This window comes from Sceloporus occidentalis, unplaced genomic scaffold (assembly GCF_023333645.1).
Source record: "Sceloporus occidentalis isolate IW3139 unplaced genomic scaffold, rSceOcc1.0.p SCAF_54, whole genome shotgun sequence".
In the NCBI taxonomy this organism is placed as follows: domain Eukaryota; kingdom Metazoa; phylum Chordata; class Lepidosauria; order Squamata; family Phrynosomatidae; genus Sceloporus; species Sceloporus occidentalis.
The window spans coordinates 194,858-213,043 of NW_028317034.1; the positions used below are offsets into that span (position 1 = coordinate 194,858).

Genomic DNA, 18,186 nt, shown 5'->3' on the forward strand with positions numbered 1-18,186 from the left:
GCGCTTTCTGCATAAGGGGAATAAACCTCGCATCGCCGCTCATCCTCCCTCACACACTCGCTAGCACTTCCTCGCCCTCCCTCTTCCCACACACTGCGTGTCACTCCTCCTTCCTCTGCCATCCCCTCCTCTTGCTCTGTGGCGCCGTCCTCTACTCGTCGCCTCCTCCTCCAAACAACACGGCGTTTCTACATCACCCGACAACATGGAGGCCGTCAAAACCTTTAACAGCGAGGTTTGTATCCCTAGATCCCTCCATATTCACATCATACGCTCTTTTTCTCTCTCGCTTTTCGATACTCGCATTCTGGGGACAGCGGCTCTTCCTCCCCCTCTTGATTTGGGTTGGGTTTTTTTAACAGTGCGCGAGCGACACGGGCCCCGCTGTGTTCGTTCGTTCTGTGGTATTTATTCGTCCCTGTCCGTAGTCCTCGCAGTCGTTTTATTTCAAAACAATGGCCCTTTTCTATGTAGACGTTCCGGTATTTCTGGGCTCACGTTCGTTATTATGGAATGTGCTGCGGCTGTGCTGGATACCCCTGCGCGGTGCCTCGTCCAGGCCTGTGCAGTGTGCTAGGCCCCTCTGTGTGCTCCAGACATGCATAGCCCATAGTGACAAACTACGTTACATTATTACACGGACATCGCTGCCGCCAAGACACCCCACTACTGGATACATAGCATAGCACTCAATTGGGCCTTTTCACGCTAATACAGAGATGGAGGCTGGAATCAGTCACTTTGGACTCCTAGCAATAGAAATGTGTCTAGTGTGGGACCATTCAATACTTCATATTCACACGCATTCGTGTTACTAAGTCACAATGACATCCATTCTCTCTAGATAAGATGCAACTAGCAAATCATAACAATATTGCATTATAATGCAAATGTAATGTATTTTAGCAATCTTTCAGAAAATAAACCTCATCTCGGTCACTGGAGAAGTTTAATGCTTTACCCCATGTCCCGGAGAGAAAATAGAAACCCTTCTTATATTTAAATATATATACAGGGACAGAATTTGATGGCATACAAGAACCATTCGGCTCATCTATGCTGCCCGTTTTTCTGCTTTAAGCCTCCGATTAGAATTAGTTACATATGTATTTTGAAATAACTAATGATTGTTTATGTTTCTGGAGTGGTGCCCCTTTACCTTTGTTTTTCCTTGAACACATAACATTTATATAAAAGTATCATTTTTACTATCGGTAAAATACATCCCTGTTCTTGTGTACGGAAAATGCATGCTTTAGAAATTTTCCTCAAACCAAGTCTTCGTCACAATTTGTTACTAAATCAAAGATCCCCATCATAGTTGTAACAAGAAAAGGAGAACTTTTACAAATAGTTAAACTTCTATTCATAATCCTACAGAGTTTTCTTGAACTTTTCATTAATGAATGGCTAAATATGCTTTCTTTTACTATGTAAAGAATCACAGTTCAATAAAAAGAATTTACATTTAATACTAATAATCCATATATTTAACACCTGGAAGACTAATACATGTGGGTGGCTGTAGACTAAAGTATGGTCTGAACTGGTTTGAAGGGCAGTTGAAGATTAAAATTGGACTAAAGGTTTCTTAGAGATCGATTTATTGTTTCCTACCACTTTTCCGTGGCATAGCATAGTTATTCAATTAACTCTGTTTGGCAAATCATAATGTTTTACAAAACACCGGGTTACCCTAAATGTGGATAATTCCTGCTTGAATCAGATTCTGCATTTTACAGCTTCACTAGGAATCTAGAAACGTATAAAGAAAAAAAGAAAAATCTAATTTGGCACGCAAGAAGAGAATGGCATAGCTGTTCGCTCATTAGCATTTCATCTTGGAGACACTCCTGTGTCCCATGCAGCCCCTCAAATGAAGAATGAATATTAGAGTATGACATCATTTAGGAGAAGCTCCTCACTGTACCAGATTTTTTCCCATCACTGATTGGCTGCCTGAAGAAGCCAATCAGTGGCATGAAGCGTGTCCGTTGAAATCAGTTGGAATACTTTTTGCACATGGCAGGTGTCATTACCATACCTGGGAACTCGGCTTCTCCGCGTCAGCACGGAGAATCTCCGGGTTACAGGAGTGGTGTGGAGGCTCTTCTTTGGGAGGCTGTTTCACCTTTTTACCTACCACCCTTATAGTAAAGTAAAACGTCCTTACATTACATCTAAACCTCTGACCTTCTAGTTTTTAGATTACAACCTCTTGTTCTAACATTTCTCCAAAACTTACTTCCTCCTTTTCCCCCAAAAAAGAAACCAAAAATTATGTATAGGCATTGTGCCTCGTTGTCCCCTTCTAATGTGCTGCTAAGTCTATGACTGCAGAGTTTTTATTAAATAAATACTTTATGCTTTAACCAAGTGGAAAAGGGGAAGGTAAGATGATAAAATAAAGGTGGAAGAGATGAAAGAAGGACGCTGTTGTTTACAGTGGATTTGTTGTTTTTCCCAAATAATATAGTTATTAGGAAAGTACATATACAGGAAAAGTGTAATTACAGAACCATTTTTTCTTTAGATAAGTTATGCAGCACTTCTTACAATACATACCTTTTAAAGGGTGTGAAAAAACTAGAATGGACAGATTTAGTTGAACAGGTACATTAGGTAAAGAGGAGTCTGCTCGCAAGATTACAATTTAAAACACAGCATATGTTAAAACCTGTTGATTTTGCTGTTTATAATCCAAAATGTACAGAGCTGCTAATTTAACCACGTGTGAATAACAATAAATACTAGAAAGAATTGTTCTTTAGCAACTCTTAGATCAGGGGAGAAAATAGGTAATAAGCATCTTATCCTTTTCCGGCTTACAGACCCAAATCAGTGAATACACTTTGAGGGATAATATAGTTATTGAAATAGTAGTTTTGGTGCTAAAATGTTAAAATTATCCCTGCGTTTCGAAAACTTTACCATGGCTTACAGCTTTAATGTTTGGGGAGATGTCTCAATTTAACACGCCTGCTTTACTAAATAGCAGAGATGCAGCAGCATTTTGTGCAATAAATAGCCGTCAATTTAGTTATTTATGGGTCTGACTTTTTTATATGTAGTATTTAGATAAATCAGTGAGTGAAACATTTTAGTATTTTCCTGGTAAGTGAGGCCTGAAAGCTTCATTATTTACTGGTGTGTTTTGTGCTCTTCAAATTGTACATTGGAGAAAAGTATAGTTTAAAGTAATACCATTTATTGGCTAACTGAGAGCTTATTTGCGAGCTTCCGAGACCAAGTATGCATTGTGCTCAAGTCGAGCTTGAATAGCAGGTTAAAGGAACAGTTTACTGTCCCTGATGGTCCCGCTTAAGATGAATGCATATGAAAGTACATTCTCTAATATACATTGTTCCAAAATTGGAGGGGATGGAGGCTTCCTTGAGGTTGAAGCTGCAACCCTGCAGCTGCCCTCCTCCTCTGTGGGCCAGCGATTCAGTGACAGGAAAGCACTCTCTTCAGACAAAGGGGGTGCATTCTGCTTATACACACGGGGGGGGGGGCAGTGCTGGGGTGAGTATATCACTTGTAGGGGCACGTGTTCGGCCGCTGGAAGGGCGGCTAAAGTGCTAAATGCAAATGAGTGGATTATGCAGAGTTGCCCATGCATTTGTAGGAGGGACGCTATGTGGTGCCACACAGCTATCATATGCATATGTTGAGCTAATCAACTTTGCATTAGTATAATGTTCTGCGACTAAGCACTGTGCTGTATGGGCTATAACCTGAAGTGGTCGGTATGATACGTACTTCTTACATGGACTGTCCCATCCCATTTCTGTTTAGGGTTCAGGCCAGCAAACAATATTTACTTTGTGGCCTGTTGTCAGTACGGCTGTTTCTCTGCATCCCTCTGTCATCACTGGCTCAATGAATGAGCACAGATGACCTGTAATTCTAGGTTACTGCTCTTGTGCAAGCACCAGGAGCGCAGGCTTTACCAAGCAGCATCCATTTCTCATAGAAATCTGACACGATAGAGCTTTTTGTGGCCTAAGAAATGTGTGCTGAATCTCAATAAGATGGTAAAAGCGAGGGGGGGGCAACCCAAGACTAATATTCCTTTAACTATTCCTATTAGTGAATAGGTGCTAATTTTCCTCTTACAGTCTAGTTCTCTGTATGTACCTAATCATTATTACAAGCTATAGGTACTTTTAGTAATAAAAGCTTTGTAGGAAACGGTCCCCCTTATATTGTGTTCTGTAAAGAAATTGCAGAAGGAAGCCAACTCTGCATTAACATAATGCACTGTTTTGGGCAATAACGTTCTTTCTGGGTTTGCCAGCGGATGCAAATAGGCCTTAAGTTGTTTTTTTTATACCTCTGCTTTAGAACAGGCATTTCAACCAAAAGGCTGTCCCATTTATTAAACAAGTATGTGCGTAACTCTCGGTTTGCCGTCTCTCTCGGGATGTAGAGTTTGAAGCCCGTTGTATTGTGACCTGTGCCTGAGATGTAAAAAAACGGATCTTAAAAGTTAAGCTATTAGTTCCGATTGAAATACCTCCTGTTGCGTTTATTTCCAAGCAACTGGTAGTTGGTGCCCAGCTCACTCAAGATATAAAATGAAGCCTGTTATGATGTTAAAATCAGCTGTGTAATAACACGGCATCTGTCCCATTAGCTAAGCGTAACTGTCCCTTTAAGTCCTTTCTCCATAGGCCGAGGCATTTAGTCGTTTACCACTGTGCAGGAAAATGAGGATATTGTTAGCTTTATTAAGCAGGTAAAGTTTTGGTTTTTTTTTTAAGAAATACATGTGATCTTTGATTTTTACACTGAAAAATATGTCACTGTGAAACAGGTCCGGACTGGGGATGACAGGTAGGCCCTGGCACTTGACATAAGTGCGGCTGATGGCTGGATATGCGTGGCTCTCTTGGCCAACACCCACTGGGCACTGATAGCCAGTCCGGGCCTGCTGGGAAATGTATTGTAGAAAATAATGACTCCCTTTTCGTTCATTAAAAATGGTGTTTCAGGAAGATCCCGTGCTATAGATATTTAGGCTAATGTTATCACCGATTGTACTTGGACTAGGCATTTTGTTGTGTTTGTTTTAAGTACTGCTTACATGATGTGTTTGGTTCCCGTGTCTAATCAAATGTGTCATCTTTTCTAGGGTCGACATCAGGGTATAGAAGTGCCCCTATATCGATCTAGTCAGGTTTGACTATTTTATAAGAAACCTGTAACTGAAATAATTTCTGCATGTGCATTTTATGTTGAGCTATCCGTGTATATTACCAAATGTTTTGTTGCTTTTAACCAGTATAGTGAGATATATATATATATATAGCAACAGTCTATGGAGACCTTATAGAGAATAGGTGGTATTGTGGCCTTTATTTACTGCTTTTCATCAGATTCGACCCAGCTGCTTGTTACACGTTCCTTTCATTAGTGTTTTTACATTTTTCTCTTTGTGGTTGATGACATAAATTCTTTACTAAAGATCAAGTTGCTGCCTACTTTAGGATCGCTTAGTACTATGTTGCCTTTTTTAGTGTTCGCTGGCTAGTATCGGATACAGCCACCAGCGGTGACTATAATAATCGATTTGCCAGTGATGTTGCAAATCATTGTACAGTCATATCTATTGCTTCATAACTATAGTAGTACCTTTTTGTGCTGTAAGGATTGTTTTCTTTACAAGGACATCAGTGACTAAACTACGACGTCTGTTTTGTTTAATGTATATAGCAATAATGGTACCTTGCATACAAATATATCTGAACATTCTTGGCGTGTTCCTGTTTAATGTTAATGTTGCATTGTTGATGGCCTTGCATAGTATTAGAAACTCAGTTGTGACCAATGTATTTAAATTGTCTAATCTAAGCTTGACAAATTTGCTCCGCATCGGGGATCCAGGCGCTGTCCCACTACTACCGGAGCATTGTGAGCTCAGTAAATGCAGGCTCGTCCCACCGCACTAGGCAACTGTATAAAGCGGTTTCATGTGTCGCCATGACAACCTTGCATCTGGGATTTGTCCAGCTCTGCTTTATAAGTGCATTAGGAGTTTAGTTGTGATTGTTTTAATATACATATATATACCAGAGAAACATTTTTCTACATGGGCAAGAATAGTGGAACCTATACAATTCATTGACGTGAAAATGGTTGGCACTCCAGTTGTAGTTGTCGGCCAATAAATAAAACATCAGGGCATTTGTAGTTAACCCGTAGCTAGCAATGCTGCATTTTGTCCCTACCTGTTATATCTAGTCTATTAACGCATGACTTTATAGCAATATATTATTTGGGGTGTTTCCTTTTAGCTCCTTTATTAAGTGCAATTAGTACATATATAATGAGAGAGTCTGAATCCATTGCGGAAAGCCTGTGGGCCGTATGTCACCTGATGTTACATCTGCTTTTTAGGAATATTTCAAGTAGCGATTTAAGGTCAGTGTAATAGAAGTGGAATGAAGCTCCGGTTTGTTAGAATCTTTACTAGGTTGGCTGACGTTTAGCCTGAAAGTGAGCGTTTTCAGATAACAAAAACAATAAGGATTCACTAAGCTCAGTCTCTTGTCTGACTTGTTCCATGTCTCCAACTAAACCCAAGGGTACGGAAGGAGAGGGACTTGCAGATCTCCCTTCTGTAGCTTCTCTAAAAGCTACGCTTTCTGCAGTGTAACATTGTACTCTTTAACTATAACTCTCCAAAGGTACGACCCGTTACCATTCACTGAGCATCTCTTTGTCTGCAAGCTGCTGCTGGTACCCAGAGAATAAGTCCTGGGAGCCCCGCCGAACCCAAGCTTGGAATACCCATGGAAGATGAAAATGAGTTGGTTTGATAAAGCACATTTTCACCATTAGAACAGTAGGGTTTCCCCTTCAAACACTACAATAGATTTTCCACGAAGGAAATTATCTTCCCTGGACTGTTGGGCGAATGAATCACAGCCACCGTTCTATGTTTAAATGATCTTGAGTGCCCCCCAGTTAATACTTTATTAGATTGAATTGAATTTTTTTACTAAAACTTGTGTTAACAGTGAACACATGTGTTATCTTCATACAAAAGGTGGCAAAACTGAGTTTGAGTACTATATCCTCATATAAATATATATATATATATTTATTTATTTATTTTTTTAAATAAAACTGATTATTTCCAGATAAATGGTTATGAAACTAATTCACATTTAGAAATATTTCATCTTTAATCTATTATAATATTTATTGCACACGTTTCTTATTTGGCTGAAGTAAGTGGGCTGGATGATTGCAGTTGCCAAAATGTGTTAAACTTTTTGTTTTCTGTTACGTTGTTGAAAAGAAAAAGCTGGATGTTATCCATCCAATTTTAGTAGTAGTAGTAGTAGTAGTAATTAATTACTAATACATTCCAAAATCTATTTGAATGGCATTCTTGATACTACATCAGAAAAGATGAGACTGCACTTTTAAAACCAAGCAAGGGCTCCCTCATATCTGCTAAGAGAGTGAGACCCATGCGTCTTTCTGTCATTTTCTTCTTTCATCTCAGGGCATTCTGTGTTCCAAAGTACAGTCATTTATTATTACTTTTGATCTTAATCTTTGGTCATTAATGAGACCTTCATTTTTTCTGCGTGGATAAGTGGGGCAATGTGCTTTTGTCACCTTCCGCAAACTGAGCTGTGTTTTGCTTGGTGCATTTGCCCAGTGGCCACCTCTCAATCTATCCAAAGCAGCATTGGCGGGTATCTCTGCATCCCCACTTCTGGCTGGCACCCACACCAGGACAGGCTCTGCCACACCAACAACCAAACACACACACACCAGGACAGGCTCTGCCACACAGACACCCACACACATCAGGACAGGCTCTGCCACACCCACATCCAAACACACACAAACACCAGGACAGGCTTTGACACACTGACAACCGAACACACACACCAGGACAGGCTCTGCCACACCAACACCCAAACACACACCAGGACAGGCTCTGCCACACCAACACCTATACACACACACCGAGGACAGGCTCTGCTACACTGATAACCAAAAACACACAAACAGCAGGACACAATCTACGTCACAGATGTCTACATCAGGATTGATTTTTCACACTGCATTGTCGTTTATACCCCCCTTAGTGTTTTTGCCCCCTGTGTATTGATGCCCCTGCTGCCCATATATATTAACATTAGCCCCAGTTGCCGATAGCAGGTATAGATCAACACATTAACACACAAACCAAGCTTTGCATATATAGATCAACTGAAATTCACTTGTGATCTCAAACAGAATCAGACATACAAATCCTGTATTTGCAGGTATACAATAGTATATGAATGGTAGCATTGCAGGTATAGATAAAATAAATACATGGAAACAGCATTGCAGGTATTAATCAACTGAATAAGACATATTAACCCTGTATTTGCAGGTATACATAAATAATGTATGGAAACATAGCATAGCAGATATGGATCTACAGAATAACACACAACCCCAGCTTTGCAGGTACAGATCAATTGGAATTCACAAAAAAACACGTAATTAAAAGGTATATTTAAAACCCCCTAAATTATACGCATAGATCACAGGTTGCATACCCCAAAGCCAGCCCTGGCGTCCACACTGCAATCACACTCCTATCATACCCAGGCAACCAGTAAATGCTGGTACCTAGGCATGATGGGACTGTGCTTGCTGTGGTTGCTGTAAGCAATCACACTCCTATCATGCCAAGTCAGCCAGTACATGCTGGTACAGGGTGGCTGTCAGTGATGTGTAGACCCCATACTGCTGGCAGCATCAATACACAAGGGGGGCGGCTAGCTAGGTTTCAGCATGTACTGGCTGACTTGGCATGATAGGAGTGTGATTGCTAACAGCAATCAAAGTCCCATCATGCCTAGGTTCCAGCACTTACACATCCAACCAGTAAATGCTGGAACCTAGGCATGATGGGACTGTGATTGCTGTTAGCAATCACACTCCTATCATGCCAAGTCAGCTAGTACATGCTGGTACAGGGTGGCTGTAAGTGATGTGCAGACCCCATACTGCTGGCAGCATCAATACACAAGGGGGGCAGCTAGCTAGGTTTCAGCATGTACTGGCTGACTTGACATGATAGGAGTGTGATTGCTAACAGCAATCACAGTCCCATCATGCCTAGGTTCCAGCATTTACTGGTCGGATGTGTAAGTGCTGGAACCTAGGCATGATGGGACTTTGATTGCTGTTAGCAATCACACTCCTATCATGCCAAGTCAGCCAGTACATGCGCGAGGTGCGGCCCGCGTAAGATCGGTTGCACTGGCTGGCGATCTTACGCGGGCCGCACCTCGAGGTCTCGCGGGCTGCATGTTGGACGCTCCTGCCTTATTACTTTCTAACCGCCTCTCCCTCCCTTATCACTTTCTAACCCCCTCTCCCTCCCCTTATCACTTTCTAACCCCCTTTCCCTCCCTTATCACTTTCTAACCCCTCTCCCTACTCATTATCTACCCTCCCCCTTTGTAGTTCTCTCACCTTCAGGTCCAGCGACGGGAGCACGAGGCTTCTGTCTTCGTTCTCTGCTGCGGTGGCCGCTGCTTCACTGCTGAGCGCCGAAATATGATGTCATATTTCGGCGCTCAGGATGAAATGCCGGCACCGCGACGGAGGTAGAGGCCTCGTGGAGGAGAATGGGGGGCGCCGAGCGAGATTTAAAGTCGCATTGCGACTTTTTTCCAAATTCGGCAGGGGGGGCAAGGATTAACCTAGGGGGGGCAATTTCCCCCCTGTAGCGACGCCACTGGTCAGGAGTGACCCCACCCTGTCTCAGTGACACCTGTCATCCAAAAAATGTTAAAAATATTTTTATCTGATCACATTATTGATCATATATTTTATTTTTGATAACCATTTCTAACCTAATAAATCGCTATCTGATCAATTTAAGTCATTGATCAATCATGAGCCAGTGACCTAATCTGGTTGGTACGTATTACACGTTCATTTCTTTCCTGCCAAATTGTGTAGTTACCCCTGCGTATTATACACATCTGTGTTTTATAACAGATATATTGACTTTTTTTTTTAATTTACTTTTTTCAAATCCTTTAAAGGGACTGTATGTCGCATACAGCCCAACGAAACAAGCATGCATTAAGCTGTTTAGATGCATCCATGCATTTACACAGGGGAAAAAAAAAATTTTAAGTGGACACGCGGCTGTCATATGCATTAAAGTGCACATACTGACTGGAGCGTCCTTTAATATTGTCCACTGTAATTAAACCTTTTGTGAAGTTGGTTACAGATTACAGAAATTTAGATAGCTATGTATTTTTAGAAATGCCATGGAACCAACCATCTGCCTCGCTGTTGCCAGGATCTGCATTGTTATTACCCCCTTAATTCACCTGCCCCTTAATAACATAAGCTTGTGATGCACATGTGCATGGCAAGGTACACCAACGGACAATTGGCACAATATACAGGTGAAAAGTTACCTGTCTTACAACAAGTGCACTATGTTGATTGATTCAGCTTTTTGTAATGGTGGCTGAGAAAGAAGGGACATGATTTTAAGACAGTAAATTGATTAGATGTTAGCTGGGATAAACCTTAAAATATATCTCCAAAAAAGCCCTGAGCGCAAACTATATCGAGATGTAATACATGCATTTGTTCTTTAGGGAGATTTTACATATCCGTTTATGTGGAATCGTGCAAATAATATGGATTTGGTTGCCTTGTTTCTGGATAGCTCTAAAATAAAGACCCTTCCTTTAAAATACTTTTCGCTGTTGTCCTTGCACAAGAAGTTTTATTATACGTAAGCCCCTATGTTATCTTATTGTAAACCGTGGGAAAACTTACATTAAGACAGAAAATTGTCTAAAATGCCACTTCCCTATCACCCCTTATGAAAGCTAAAACATAATTCTTCCTCCAAAATATGAGAGTAATTTCAAGGAGCGAGTCAAAAATGTGTTTTTATTTTCGATGCATATTTTCTTAAGCTACATGAAAAACTAGTGCATGCATTTTTTTAGCTATTGCAAACTTCTTTTCTCATTTTTTTTTTATACTACACTAAATATACCTTTTGTAATCTTATTTACAAGTATACCTTTATAATTGTTCTTACCCTTCACGCTCCTTGGGATGTACCGGTGCGTCACTAACGGCTATGCCAAGGCCCCCTTTATAACGTACCGGCGGGCCCTGACTTAATTGCAGCTGCGGGGGCATCTCCCTGCCATTACACGGGATGATCGCGTGTACACCGTCAAATAAGGAATGCCCGATCACACAATGCTTTTTGGATATTAAAAAAAAAAAAAAAAAAAACCTGGACCTGAAGTGTGTGTGTGTGTGTGTGTGTGTGTATATATATATATATATATACATACATACATACATACATGCATACATACAATAATAAAACCCACACTTAAGGAGCGGTTGCTGCAGAACCCCATTGGCTTCTTGAGACTCACCTCCGGCACGGCAGACGGCTGGGGTTGTGGAAAGGGGAAAATGCCTATGGGGGATTCTACAGAATTCCCCTAAGCATTTGCAACAGGCCCTTTATGGTTGCAAAGGGAACCACTGAGCTATCATATGCACATTTTTTTGTTGTTTGGTACAGGCATCGTTTGTAGGGCGGCGATAACATCTGCTTAGCCATAAACTATACCCACCATTTCTCTCATATAGGGATTTGAAGCCATTGAGGTTGGTTTCAGAGTTGTTCGGGTTTGAGTGGGTTTGCTGCTGTGAGAACTCTTGCCCCCCCATACCTACAATCATCAGGTCATCTTCTATGCAATCACTATGGCATTGACCTTTAAGAGTCTATGCTTATCCTGCTTACCTACTATGAGTAAGTAGCTTTACAGTGTCCAGCTTATTGGATCCTGGTATAGCATCTTTGAGGACCAAGTTATGAAAACAGTTTAGACAATCTTTGGTCCTAAAAAGCCTGCAATCACAAGCCACTCACCCATGGAAAACAGGTGCATGTATGCATATTCCTTCTTTCCCTGCAATGATGATGTTTACCCATATCAGTATTTTTCAGTATGTTCCAAACTTGGTAGAAGGTTATTTCAGAGTCGCTATATATTCAGAAAAGAGAGGGTATTTATCACCCTTTGATGAAGCTCATTCAAATCAGTACAGGCATTAAAGAGTTAAAAGGAGACATCTCCAATGTTTTTGACACTGATTGTCTTCTTGTTTCTTTTGTTTGGCTGTGTTGTGGGGAAAGGGGCCAATGCATATGAGGGATTATGCAGCCCCCATGCAACAGGTACCACACAGAAATTGAAAGGGACAGCTCAGCTATCAAATGTATTAAAGTGCATATGATGGCTAAAGTGTCTCTTTAAGACGAGTATGCGTCAGGATAACTTCCAGACTTATAGCAGGCGTTGGTTAAATGGGGCTTATTGGTTTCACCAATCTTATGTACAATTAGGAGCCAACCTTGATTTTTATAATAATAAAACTGCAATTTTAGCATTTTTCTCTAACTTTAATCTTTTCAATTTAGTTTGAGTAAACTTTTGAAACCTTATTGGTACACATAATCAGTCATTTAAAATAAAAGGACAGAATACTCGTATAGCTATATATCAATACATACCATATATCTTTTTTTTGGAATTCTGTGGAAAGTATGGGGACATATATGAATACTACTGTTTGAACCAAAACCATACAACGTGTGTATATGCTGTATTGACAAAAGTATTACACCTGACCGTTATACCAACAGGGACTTTTATGACATTGCATTCTAAAAACATAGACATTAATATGTAGTTTGCCCCCCCCCCTTTGCAGCTATAGCAGCTTCCACTCTTCTGGGAAGGCTTTCCACAAGATTTTGGAGTGTTTCTGTGGGAATTGTTGCCCATTCATCCAGTAGAGCATTTGTGAGGTCAGGCACTGATGTTGGATGAGATCACCTGGAATAGAAAAGGGCCGCCCCTAAACCTTTCTCACAAACATGTGGAAGCATAGCATTGTCTAAAATGTCCTCTTCAGCATACTCTTGCCACGGAAAGCCTTCCCAGAAGAGTGGAAGCTTTTATAGCTGCAAAAGGTGGAACCAGCTACATATTAATGCCTATATATTTGGCATGCTATGTCATAAAAATCCCTTCTGATCTAATGGTCAGGTGTCCCAATACATTTTCCATATAGTGTATGTTTTTTATGTATGATGAAGTAGGATATGGAGAGCAGGCCCGGACTGGCCATCGGGCAAACCGGGCGTTTGCCTGGTGGGCCGGGTCGGATTGACTTAGGGGCTGATGGAGCTGCAGCTCCAGGCCCCTACCTTAAAATAGGCCCAGTCAGGACCAAACTGAGTGGGCCTATGCGGCCTCTACGGCCGCATTAACGCAGGACATAAGGGGCACCTGCCCCTTAAGCCCGCTGCAACTGCGACCGGGTCCGCCACTCTAAGGGGTCGGGAAGCCCCCACCAGGGCCGGCCTTACAGGTCTGCGGCCGCACAGGGTTTAAATTAAAACATCGGGGTTTGGGGTTTTTTTTACTTTATTTAACATCCTCCATGTTAAATAAAGTTTTTGTTAACTTTATTTAACATGGAGGATGTTAAATAAAGTAAAAAAAAAAAAACCCCCCGATGTTTTAATGTAAGCCCTGTGCGGCCGCAGACCCCTAAGGCCGGCCCTGGTGGGGGCTTCCCGGCCCCTTAGAGTGGCGGACCCGGTCGCAGTTGCAGCGGGCTTAAGGGGCAGGTGCCCCTTATGCCCTGCGTTAATGCGGCCGTAGAGGCCGCATAGGCCCAGTCAGTCCGGTCCTGCCGCGGGCCCGGCCGCAGTTGCTGCTTGCTCCGGCAACAAGGTAAAAGTAGGGTGAGGGAGGGGGGTGCAGTGAGAAGGGGCAGAGGGGGGTTAGATAGTGAGCAATGGGGAGAGGGGATAGATAGTGAGAGGGGGTACATAGTGAAAAGGGGGAACATAGTGAGAAGGGGCAGATAAGATGGGGAGAGGGGGTAGTGTGAATGCGTATGAGAATGAATGAATAAATGTGTGGATGAATTGTGTGAATGCGTATGACAATTAATGAATTCATGTGTGGATGAATTGCTTGAATGATTTGTGAGACTGCATTAATGAATGTGTTAATGATTTGTGTGAATGAGTAAATGCAAAGATGGTACATGAAGGGTGGGCTTTAACAATAAATAAATAAGTATAGGCTGCTCGGGCTTAAATGCCCAGGCCTATTTTTTGTCCCAGTCCGGGCCTGATGGAGAGGAGGGCAGTTCTGTTCCCATGATCTGCTGAATGAGGAAATCAATTTCTCACCAGAAGGGGTAAATTGGTGTGCAGTCCCACCAAATGTGTAGGAGAACTGAAAGAATGTATGATCTGTGGTACACAGTACTATCTTGCCAACAATTTATATACAGTCTTCCTTGGTAGCATTTGTGATACGTCACTCCACAGAACACATTTCCCCTGCTCCAGGGTCCAGTGGTGGCGTGCTTTACTCCTCATGATCCGATGCTTGGCATTGTACTTGGTGATGTGAGGCTGGCATGCAGCTGCTCGGCCATTAAACCCATTCCATGAAGCTTCCGTCGCACGGTTTTTGTGCTCATATTAATGCAACGGAAGTGTGTAACTCTTCAGCTATGGAATCAGAAGAGTGTTTTACGCACCATGGGCCTCAGGACCCGCTCTGTGTCTAAACTATTTTTTTTTGTAGGAATGGCCAGATAGTTTTGTATGCGGAGGGAGGGATTGCAGGATAGTGTTGTGTTTAGAGAATGGGGCATCAAAAAGAGAGAGTGGGAGAGAAAGAGAAGGAAGGCATAGGTGGGAGAGAATAAGGAAAAAAGTGTACATATGCGACTCATTTTAAATACTTGATCGGAAAAGAGCTTAAACATAATGTATGGACACTGGAGTGTCCCTTTTAAAACAGTGTAGCATGTTCTTGATTTCATGAAATACCAATGATTTAGTAAAAAAGAGCATTTCTGTGCAGTGGCAAGGCTGGTGAAATCACATCAGTCTTTTTATTCATCTGTGCCAAGTTTCTATTAATATGCACTTTACCAGTGTCTTCTCATATTGTATACCTTCATTTATCCAGCTTTCGTTGTGTTTGTTTGCTCACAAGTCCCTAAATCCTTGTGTGCTCAGAGTTTTTATCCTGCTTCCATTAATGTCAGGGTACTATATTGTGTTTCTGAGAAAATGCATGTGTAGTTCATGGCTCTTTTTTACACACTATGGCACTCTAGCCTGTTAATCCCTTTTAGTAGCGAGGGTTTTTAGTACCTTAAATACTGTATATTTTGTCATTTTTATCATTTGCTTTATCAGTGTTTCATGTATGATACATCTTTTTTTTCAGGTCAACTAGTGTTTTCAAACCATAGAAACACACAAAAACATAATAATTATGAGTGCTAATATATAAAAAAAACTATAATAAAATAAACACTTTTTTTTAAACTTTTGCTTAAAGTGCCAGGTGCCCCTGCTGAACAATATTCCAATTTCTGTTTATCAACATCCCCTGCATTTTTTTTGTTCTGGAGAGCCACATCCATCCCTTATGTTACCCTATAGTGTACTATTTTTAACACTACTGGCTTAAGTGGGTCAGTGATAAGAGGATTTTTCCTTTATAATTTGTTACTTGTAGTGCTAAGGCGATAGAATGATGGGACATTTATTTTAATATATATATATATATATATATATATATATATATAAATTTTTATTATTATTATTATTTTTTTTTATTTTTTTTTTACTTTTCCAGTAAGAAGGTTTCTCACTCTTTCCTCTGATCTTCCCTCCACTGAAGACACAGTGATCAGCAAGCAGGGCTCCAAAGCCTTGTGTTGCTGATCCCAGTGCCAGTGTGTACAATCAGCCAAAGGGGCGGGGGGGGGGGGTCAGTCGATCCAAGCAAGATATAGACAGACCCTACTTGGTCTGTATTCTCCTCACCCTTCCGGTGGGTGTCTGCACTGACACCTACCTTAAGGGAATGAGCAGTCGGGTATTCATGAAGGAACTGTGTACATTCAATCTGTAGTGAAAAAAGTGGCATGACATAAAGCTACATCCTAAGGGGCATCTTGGCCCACCTTTTTATAGGCGTACCTGTATGATTGTAAGGTTGTTAAGGGGTTTAAGTGCAGGCATACATTGGCATGTGTACGGTGCTGAAAGCGGGCAAAGGATGTCCACTGGGAGAATGTGTACGTTCATAGCATTCCCAGTGTATGTGCACATGCATCCATTAACCAGCCCTACTAACTAGATTACATTGTTAAGCTGCTACTGCTGGAAGGCACAGAGACGTAAGTCTTCTAGCATTGTTTCTTGTGAAATCGCTAATTAGAATTTAGCAAAGTTAGAAACTTTAATCTAAAAGGGTTAGAACATATTGTAATTGTTACAATGAACAATACACACTTGTATTAAATGCTACAGCCTAATGTACTATATTAATACACGTATGTATTTTCCTTTTGGCAATAAAATGTATTGCCAACTTTATTATACATAATGAATTTAAGATGCAGGGGGAGCTTGGCTGACCATGTGTAATATATGGTTAAATCAATGAGAGATCTTCCAGGTCTTCCCACCTGAATTATGCATTATGCATTATGCAGGGCCATTTCAGCCCTTCTTTCTGGAGGAACTTGTTGTCATTGACCCATCATCATGTGTAGTGAGGGAGTTACCTGACCTGGAGTTATCCCAATGACTGCAGAGTTTTGTATGTTAATTATTAAGCTATACTAACTACTATGTAATTTGCTTTTTGTTTTGTGTTTTTAATAGAAGAATTGAATGGGAAACCAACCTTTTTTTTTATCATCAGCACATATTCAGATGAACACTGTGATTATTTGTGCCTTGAGTCACAGGGATATTATATTACTTCACTACTACCTTTATTACTTTATAAAAAAGGGATATTTTTTAAAATAATAAAAAGTAAAACTGTGTTTCAAATTAGATGCCTGTGATTATCACTATGATGCCACTAGAAGCCTACTGCCAAAAAGATCCCTGTCTCACGTCATGTTACACTGCTCTGTGGAAGAGAAAAGGCTTTGGTCCTAAATTATAAAATAATGTTGATCTTTAAGGAGTTTAACTTTACTCTTAAGACAGGTTAAGATGGGGATGCAACTGAAAAAAATTTTTTTTTTTTTTTTTTCTTTTACTGATATGTCTTAAATTAATGTTTTGTACATTTTCATTTTCTCACAGTTATACTCGCTGAATGATTACAAGCCGCCAATTTCCAAGGCTAAAATGACCCAGATTACCAAGGCTGCAATTAAAGCCATTAAGGTGAGTCCCTTTTTTCTGCACTTGCAAACAATTCTTATTAAACAATGGCCAGTAAATGGACAGAAAGTACTACCATAGAAATCCAATGGGAGCGCCAAATCAGCGTTGGAGCTGGATGCAGGATAAGTAACTTGGGCATGTGCAGCCCTAACCAGGAGATGCGGTTGACTGAACAGGAATCATGCCAAATGTATAGAGAAGATATAATAAAAAAAATTACAAGGCGACGCGCAGCTATCATATGCATTTAAGTGCATATGAATGTAAAAAATAAAATAATGAAAATGTACTCACAAGTGTGGCTCCAATATTACAGATGGAGCAACCAAAAGGCAGATAGTTAACACAAAGCAGTGAAGTAGATTCCAAAAACAATGGTATTTAATCTTGCGCTAGGAACAGTAATGCACGCTGGATGTACAAGCGGTGACTGAATCCAAATACTGGTAGAAGAAAAACAGGGCTATTCACGTAGTAGTCCAAGGGGAATAGAGTCTACAACGCTAGAGATGAACTGACCTACAGTGTCCGGTGTATGCAATGGAAGCTGCCACTGAGTAAAGATTTGTTACAAGCAGGTGGACATCTCTCTCTACGGAAGCCCAATAGGATCAAAAAGAACCAACTAGGGCTGAAACAACTTATCGATAAAATCGATAATACCAACGATTTTCATTATCGATTAGTCGAATCGATTTTTATCGATTATAAAAAGAGGTTTTTTCAGAGCAAATGCTCTGAAGGCAGAGTGGAGTATGGGAGGGGGGAGGAGGAGGCAGAGTGGAGTATGGGAGGGGGGAGGAGGAGGCAGAGTGGAATATGGGAGGGGGGGAGGAGGAGGCAGAGTGGAG

General features: G+C 41.0%; 1 protein-coding gene across 1 annotated transcript in view; it reads left to right on the plus strand.

Moving 5' to 3' along the window:
- The first annotated feature begins 205 nt into the window (after nucleotides 1-205).
- Nucleotides 206-18,186, plus strand: part of LOC149288005 (SR-related and CTD-associated factor 8-like) — a 31,182-nt gene continuing 13,201 nt past the window's right edge. Inside the window, exons 1-2 of the mRNA XM_089492149.1 lie at nucleotides 206-235; nucleotides 17,252-17,335. Of these exons, the coding sequence (XP_089348275.1) occupies nucleotides 206-235; nucleotides 17,252-17,335 (114 nt within the window). The remainder of the gene's footprint in view (nucleotides 236-17,251; nucleotides 17,336-18,186) is intronic.